Consider the following 9,033-nt stretch of genomic DNA (forward strand, 5'->3'; position numbering starts at 1 on the left):
TATTAATTTCCAGAAACCTTCAAACCACTACCGAAACCAGCCTAAAAATAAAACAAAATCATAACCAAACCTCTTAACCAAAATAAAGGAAAAGAAACTGTTTTAAAATGCCGCACGTGAACAAAAAAATTTCGCTCGCTTAGAGAAAATTTTTTCACACATCACCTTCTCGCTCTCTCAAAAACAGCGGTATGAACAAAAACCACTCTCTTTTCGCTCCGCTCTTCACTTTTGTTCAGCGCCAAAATCACTCCAAATTTTTTTACGCGTTTCATTTCCCGCTTCAAAAATCCCTCCAATAAAATTGATTAAAAATAAAGGACTTCTCCAATACTCCTCTTCGAGTCGTAAAAAAGACAGCGCCCGAATACAATTCAAATTCTTTGAATTGTAAAAAAAGACAACACCACAATACAATTCAAATTCTTTGAATTGTAAAAAAACGCAGGCATGACATACAACAAAGAATCATGCTACAAATGTTATCAAGTCTGAGCAATTTTTTCTTCGGTTATCTAAAATTTATCCTGTACGATTTTTATTTGACGTGCGTCGTTCAGAACGGAGCATATGTTCATCTGAGTAGGTAACAACACAAAAATTTCTCATGAAAAGAGGCAGAAAATATTTCAGCACGGCTTTGAAGTCTGGGCGTAACAATGTCATAATTTTATGACAAGAAATTTTTAACCATTACATGAGCCAAGTATCCGAGCGTTTTCTATTTTGGTCTGATTTGTAGAAAATCATCGGAAGAAAATCACCGATCTAGAGTATAGTGGTAAGACAGAACTAATACTAAGTATCTATGAGAACAGTAACTAAAAGTTATTTTTTAAAGCAATTTTGAATCACAGGCAGAGCAAAGATTGTAAGCAGAAAATGATCTGTGCTTTTTGTTTCCCGCAGCAAATCTAATCGAAAACAAACAACAAATGATTTAAATTGGATACAAAAAATTACCGCATAGAACTGATTTTCTGGGAACTAATAGGGTGCTGATATTCGTTCGCATCAACGTGCTCTCAGAAAATCAGCGCTTTGCACCGCATAAAACAATGCAGTTGTTCTATTTCCGGGTTCCCCACTCCGGTGAATTATTTTCAATTTTCTAAAGAGCGTTTAGTAATTAATTTTTGATTATCGAACTAATACTTCTTTTAACCTGATTGACAATGCTACCACTAGTGAAGATGGCGTTTGCGTTGTTTGCTCTGGTGAGGCTTCTGGGCGAGATGTTTCTAGAAGATATTGAGAAAGGCGAGTCAGACTCGGAACTGTAGCAACATTCGTCATCTAGGACAGAACTTCCAGTGAACATCCTCCCACGTTCATATCGCATTTCTGAAAAAAAAACTGTTTAAAAACAATCGAACCGTCAAAAGGCAAAAGACAAATAAAGTCTATCTCGATTTGAAGATTACCCAAAATTTTTACGGAACTGAAACAGTAATCAAGATGAGATCCGTGACTGAAATGACCTGATAACTCTTAAGTACCCTATTTGAAATTTTGATGACCAACCGTTATCCGCTAAAAAATTACTTCGCATAAGATTTCGGTGCACTTTGTGGACTATACTTCCTCAAGTGATCACATGCATTTAATGCTGATCAAGATGAAAAGCGATGGAAACTTCAGTTTTTTTGCCTCTTTTGATCAGATTCTGGTCATACAAATTTGTGTTGATAACCATCTCAAACTAACTTTGTTCTTGTTCTTTCTATTCTAAAAACATTCTTTAGTTTTTAAAAATTTAAGTTTTCAATTTTTTTCTAATTCTACTGAGCAGTAGCCTCGAAGAAACAATTTAACTCTCATCAACGCCAAAGTATTGAAATTTACATTACAGGAAAGCAAGTGGTGATTGTTGCCACGTTTGTGTGCAAATCAAAACGAAAAGTTGACAATTTGCACACATTAGCTCACTTTCGCAAAGGAGCACTTTAGCAAAATTTCAAAGTGTTTTTCATACACTTTTGATGTAAATTTTGCCTGTATTTTGAACAACTGACTGTCGCAAACAAACAAAAAAGACTTTTTTCCCCTATATAGATTACTCGGCTCATCATATTGATGTCTAAATAAATTAAGGTAAACAAAATAAAGCACTAAATGAATTATCAATATTTGGTCTGATTGCAGATATATATTCCATTTTAAAGGACAAAATTGAAAATTTACCATTTTGTTCGATCTTTGAGAATTGAGTTGAGTTATGTTAACGCCTCCCCCTGGGAGGGGGAGGCTAAAATGGGAAGCATTCTCTGCCCAAACAGAACACAAAACAGAACACTTCAGTAAATGATGCCGCTGAAAAATGGACCAAATTATTTTCTGATATTTTGTGTCTTTTAGCGGGACTTTTGAGAAATGGGGCTTTCTTCTTACTAGTACTTTTTCAACTACTTCTATAAATCTGCAATTAGTCGTGTTACTGGCCTAATTCTTTCTAAGTAAAGAGTTGTTTAGGTTGAGCGCTATGAGAAACGAATTATAATGGTTGTACAGGCCACTATAATAGCAGCGCGGATATTGTCACAATTATAAAATGATGCGTGTTTGAATTTTTGTGGTAGAAGGCATGATCATAAAATACAAACTAATTTCCTCCAATAAAGAAATTTGTATAAAAATAGTGTTTTTCAAATAGTGGAGCTGTTGATATCCAGGAGTACAAATTCAGAGAAAAATTGGATATTTTTGGGGGTCTTTCGCATTATAGCCCTCCCCATGGAATTATAGCCCCCTCATAAACTATTAGTCCCTCTTTTGGTACATTTACGATGATTGGGGGAGCTGACTACTAAGCTGGGAGGGGGAGGCTAAAATGGGAAGCCTTCTCTGCCGTTCTTGCTTTCCATTTAGGCATGCACCCACAGTTACAAATCACTGCCCAAGTTGAGAAACTGGTGTGATCAGCGCCTCCCAGACGGAAACAGCGTTTTTTCAGAATTTGAGGCGTTGAAAATCCGATTTTCGTGCATTCACCAGACTTTCTTGTGTTCGTGTTCAGACTTTGTTGTGCTTCGTGTTCAAAATGTTCGCCAGACTTTGTGCACTCATGTTCGGAAGTTCGTGCGTTCATATCCAGATTTTTGTGCGTTCACCAGAACATCGCAAGATCCTGTTCCACGTGTCGAATTTATACCCCATAGAGTAAGATTAGGGGGTATCAGGGAATTTTGAGCCAATTCCCCTCAAAAGTCTTATATAAGTTTGGGGGTAATTGGATGCAAGAGTTGAGGGAAAGCAAATATTGGGGAGAGGGGGTACTAAAGTGGTACAAGAGTAGAGAGTAGTTCTTGGGGGCTAAAATGATATAAGAGCAGTGATAGGGGGGCGGATAAATTGTGGTAAGAGTAGGGGAGTAAAAGGGGGGTAAAACAACGCAAGAGTAGGGGGTGATAAAAGATAAAACGATGCAGGTATAGGAGTTAATGCGAGTTAAAACGATGCAAGAATAGGAGAATAATGGAGTGAAACTGAGGTATAGTGTATGAAGCCTATTATTTTAAACTGAGATTTTCTGTCAATGAGCTGGACTTTTTAAAAAAATGTGACCAAGAAATTAACCAGTCTTTAACAGTGCATCTGCTTTGCCTAACATTTTTAACGCCTGTCTCGCAAGATCTTAAAAGTTTCCTGCAAGATAAGCGTCATTTGCAGGAATTTTGCAATATCTTTCAATACAAACGGCGGAGCTCCAAAAGGAGTATTAAAGGCGGATCTCTTTTTGTTAAGCAAGCTTTAGAATTTTGTTTGGTAATTTTACTAAATATAAAAAAAAATATTTAAAAAGTTAAGGTAATTTAATGTAAATTAACTTAATCAAAAATAGGATCAATTTTTATCTTAACTAAAGTAAAAGAAATGTTAGGGTATTTTTTTTGGTAACCTTACCTTAACTGTGCACCTTAACTTCGTTAAGGTTAAATTTCATTAACTTTGGAGTGTAAAATTACCCCCAAATTTTATTAATTTTTGAATGGTAATTTTTGGTGTAAAATCTATTGTTTTAACCTCTAAACTTACACAATAATTTTAATTTTTTTGGAGGTTAATTTCTGTGGGATAAAATCTAACAATTATCCCCTTACTCATCATAACTCTCTTAATTCTACAACCTTTTACCCCCTTAAAATTACCCACTAATCTTACATCTTTTTGTGCTGTAATTTTTGGGGATAAAATCTGAAATTTCCCCCTTACCCCCATAACCCCCTAACTTTACATAGATTCACCCCCCTCCTAATCTTACATCATTTCGGGGGTAACTTTTGAGGGGTAAAATCCAAAAATTCCTTCATTTAACCACCATTAATCCCCATTATCCCCCTAATCGGATCAATTCTATTTCAGCCCCCCCAGCTTAGTGAGAAGTTATGTTTTAAGACCAACAGGTGCATTTGCATTATTTTCACATAGTAAAATGCTAAATAATAACAAACTTTTTGTGACGGGGGCTAAATTTTTATGTCTCTCGCAGACTTTCATACGTTCAAAATCAGAAAAAATGCTCCTTTCTTTCAAATAAGAAAAGCAAATCTTCTAGTAACTTATATACTTTAAATTTTCATACCTTATTCGTTTCATTCATACATAATCAAAATTATCTGGTAATTAGCGTTTTGAAAAACCTTTGCGTAGGCCTTCAAAAAACTTTACGAATACATTAAAAAAAGTATTTAGGGATTAAAGTATTGTGACTTTCTAATATAAAAATTGGGGGATTTTTTCCCTTTGTGCCCCCCCAGTACGTTATTCGCCCCCAGTAAGAGCACGTGGTATTACATAGCAAATCATTATGTAAAAATATGGGACGTGCGTCAAATAATATGCGCCCACTAAGCTGGGGTGGGGGGCACAAACGGAAAAAATCCAATTAGAGATATTTTGCAGTTATGCCCAAATTTGCACGCAATCAGCGGAGGGGGGGGGGGCTGCAAAAGATCCAAAAAATGTTAACGCGTCCATTTTCAGAATTTCGTGAGTTCATGTCTAGACTGACATGCACTCATGTTCACACTTACGTGCGTTTTTGTGGTTCCTAGACAATGGATTTTGAACGCACGACGTTCCCCTCGCGCTTACAAAATGAGAGTTTTCCATTCTTTCAACTTGTTCACAATATTTCGGCCCCGCCCACCTCATAGTATCTTGATGGCAATTGGGAGGGGGGTGTACGTTATATGCTGGGAGATACTTAGCTGGGAATGCTATAAGAGGAGAGATTAGAAAAATTGGGTTTTCCCCGTTATTTTCTGCCCTCCCCACGAAACGAAATTAAAGCCCCCATTATGATAAATTTACCTTGATGGAGGGGGGGGGGGGGGGGTATAGGCTATCAGACCACTAAAGTGGGGGTATAGAGGAAAATTATAGCCCCCCATTATGGTATGATAACCATGATGGGGGGCTATAGGTTACGTGACCACTAAGCTGGGGGGCTATAATGAGAAAGACCCCAAAATTCTCGTTAACCTATTGGAATGATTTGATTTCATAATTGGAATGTTTTTGGGCGTTGCGGTCCCGACCAGCTTAGTGAGTGTATTACTTGTAGTGCCTCATGCAACCTGGTGCAGATTCTTATCAAGTGAGGTCGAGGGGGAGGGTTAAATGTTCGGCACTACAAGTAACATTCCAATTATGAAATCAAATCCCCCCCCCCCCAGCTAAGTGCCCGTGTTGAAGAATTTTGTTTTTCACTTGTAAGAAATCGTCGTTTTTTAATCGTTTTCATTAGACAAAAACGATCAAAGCCCTTACGTGGTAATCGTCGTTTTGTTCGTTATTTTTATGTAGGAATTGATCGTTTTTCAAAAAAAAACGACGAAAAAACGATCCCCGCCAGTATTCGAACCATTGAACTCCTGATACATTCACTTGCTCCACTGACCTCTGCGCTATCAGTCCATGATACTTTTATGCCAAAACGATCTAATAGAGAAAAAATAGTTCAAGAGCAATTAAAGGACAAAAAACAATCAAAAAACGACGATTTCTTATAACAAAAAAACCACGAAAAAACGATCAAAAAACGACGATTTTAATTGAAAAAAAAAACGACGAAAGAAACGACAAAAAAACGACGAAGAAACGATCATTTCTTACACTTAAAAGACGACTAAAACGACGAAAACTAATGAAAACGAAGAAAACGACGACAAAACGACGAAAACGACGACAAAACGACGAAAAACGACAACTTCTTACAAAATATTGTCGTTTTTTTCGTCGTTGTCCTCAACACGGGTGGTCAGATTACCTGAAGCCCTCCGCAAATCGTAATAACCATACCGTAATGGAGGAGGGTGGCTATAATTTCGTGCGCGGGGGGCTATAATGGGAAAGATCCAAAGGTTCTACCCATAATAAGAAAGTATCGATTTTTGGTTGTTTCTCTCCTAAAGATGAGAAAGAGTACTTGAGTAACCTGATTTTTGACAAGTCGGTGACAACGAAGCCCTTCTCCGCCCACGTGAAAACATTCTGCTTCTCATGCTGGAAAATAGGGTGGCCAATTTCCCCCCTGTGTTCACTTTTGTTTTTTGGTCTTCTCCAATTATTTGAATATTTTGCGGGCACTGTTTGTCCAAAAAGTCCAATTTAAGTTTTTCTTTTGTCATAATCGCTTTTAAAAAACACTACATGCGAAATGCTTTTCCCTGATGCATTTTTGTGAAAACTTGTACCACGTGCGCTATATCACTTCGATTTTTTGCTCAATATTCAGACACAACACTGATATAGATTATTTTAATCAGAATTCTTCCAATGCTCCCCCAGTACATTATGTGTACCCCAGTTACAGAGCTTGTGCCATTACATAGTACATCATCATCTAAAAATATGGCACGTGCGTCTGGGGGGTGCAGATAATAAGCACCCACTAAGCTGGGGGGGGGGGGGAACCGATTATTTTAACTCATCCAGTGCTCCACCTGTTGTCTTTGACCCGGGCCAAGCCCCAGTTTAGACCGGGTTGTGACTTTCGCTTTTTTTACCCACTGTTTAATCAATTTCTTTAAATGTCCATTTTTTTTAGGAAATGAAAAACTAGACCTTGCTACGGTTGCGAGCGTAACTCAAACACATTTTGGATTTTTTCTGCTTGCGCCCTCCAGTACGTTATGCAACCCCCAGTTACAGAACACGTGCCATTACACGATAAACCATCTGGTGGGTAGATATGCACATGCATCTGAAGGGGGGGGTGAATATAATATGCACCCAATGAGATGGGGGGGGGGTTCACAAAAGGAAAAAAATGTTAGCGCGTCAATTTGAGAATTTCTTGCGTTGATGTCCAGACCGTCATGCACTCATCTTCACACTTACGTGCGGTTTGAGGTTCCTAGACTATGTGATTTTGAACGCACGACGCTACCCTCGTGCGTACAATATTGGATTTTCCGATTCATCTCCATCACAAAAATTTGGCCCCGCCCATATTATAGTATATTTGCGGCAATTGGGAGGTGGGTGTACGTTATATGTTGGCACATACTTAGCTGGGAATGCAATAAGAGGAGAGAATAGAAAGTTTGGGTTCTTCCCATTGTATTCCCCCCTCACAAAACGAAACTAAAGCCGCCCATTGTGATATATATATACCTTGATTGGGATGGCGGCTATAGGTTATCAGTACACTAAAGTGAAGGGTGTAGTAGGAAAGCCCCCGAAAATTTATGAAAAATTACTTATAGCGAATATTATAATAATAATATATATATATAATAATTTAATTTCCTCAATGCTTTATAAATAACAATTTTATTTAATAAATCTATGAAATAGAAAGCACCAAGGTGGACGGTAAATAAGCAAGTTCATGCTTTTTTTGGTACCGCCCGAATAGAAAACAAAGAACTTTTTGACTCACCTAGATATGAGAGAGACAGAGGATGAAAGAAAGGCGAAAATTGAAAAAAAATCAGAACTTTTTGACCGCTTAATTTAACCGAAAATTTTACATTTTGTTCTTGCATATTCCTGCCCCTCCTTACAGCAGTATGCACTCGATTAGGCCCAGGAATCTACCTGAAGGTAGACGGGGCTAAAACAGGCATTGACTGACCAACGGAGACGGTTTCCCTCTAGGCAGGATATGCAAGGATCTAATTATAAAAAGCAAAACTATGCAAAAACAATATCAATAATTTCATTGTCGTATAATAGGACCTTGTCCCTGAAGTAATGAACAAAATGTTGTATTTGATTGTTGCAGGAAAAATTCAAATCATATAAGCCCAATTGATGAATGGAGTTCAAAAGTTTAGCACCCCTATAAGCAATAGATAGCTTGGATAACTGCCCTTTCACTTTGGGAGTTGATATTATGTGAACGCTTGACGAGCGTAAATTCCTGGAATATTGACGATGGCAAATGAGATTGTTTAAAAATTCGTCGTCAAGAAGATTGTTATACGATCTTAAAGCAAACTTAAGCAAATCATATATATACAGTTTATGAATAGGCAAGATTCTATGCAATTCGAAAAGATGATCAACACGATCGAATTTGCGAAGAAAATAAATACTTCGTAAAAACTTATTTTGCAAACGCTTCAGCACATTCAGTTCCGATTTTGAAGTACAACCGTACACCAAAATTCCGTACTGCATTTTAGGCTTGATGTATACATTGTAGAATTTTAGCAAGTTTTGTTTATTTAGAAACTTACGCATCGAATAAGTCAAACCAACCAACCTGGATATAGAGCAGTGTAAACTGTTGATATGAGACTTGTACTTCAGGTCTTTATCAACTATGACTCCTAAATATTTTACACTCGATACTGAAAGCAGAGTTTCAGAGTTGAGGTAACAATCGATATGGTTTTCAAATAACATGACTTCCGTCTTGTTCTGGTTTAAAGTAAGTTTATTCGATTTCATCCATTCATTGATGATTTGAAGTTCACAATTTACACTGTTGTCGTCATTATTCCTCATGTCAAACAAGACGGAAGTATCATCAGCAAAATGAAATACTTTAGAATTTTGACAGACCTGATGCAGATCATT

At 37.3% G+C, this 9,033-nt stretch overlaps 1 protein-coding gene across 1 annotated transcript; it reads right to left on the minus strand.

Annotated features, from left to right (window-relative positions):
- Positions 1-1,165: 1,165 nt before the first annotated feature.
- LOC142357971 (uncharacterized) lies at positions 1,166-6,720 on the minus strand (the record flags this gene model as incomplete). Its single annotated transcript, XM_075409453.1, has 2 exons — positions 6,440-6,720; positions 1,166-1,344 (listed from the first exon to the last, which is right to left on the minus strand). Coding segments are annotated over exons 1-2 (372 nt in total), but the record flags the coding sequence as incomplete, so codon positions are not given.
- Positions 6,721-9,033: the final 2,313 nt, after the last annotated feature.

Source organism: Convolutriloba macropyga, unplaced genomic scaffold, assembly GCF_964194025.1.
Source record: "Convolutriloba macropyga unplaced genomic scaffold, txConMacr16.3 SCAFFOLD_5892, whole genome shotgun sequence".
Classification (NCBI taxonomy): domain Eukaryota; kingdom Metazoa; phylum Xenacoelomorpha; order Acoela; family Convolutidae; genus Convolutriloba; species Convolutriloba macropyga.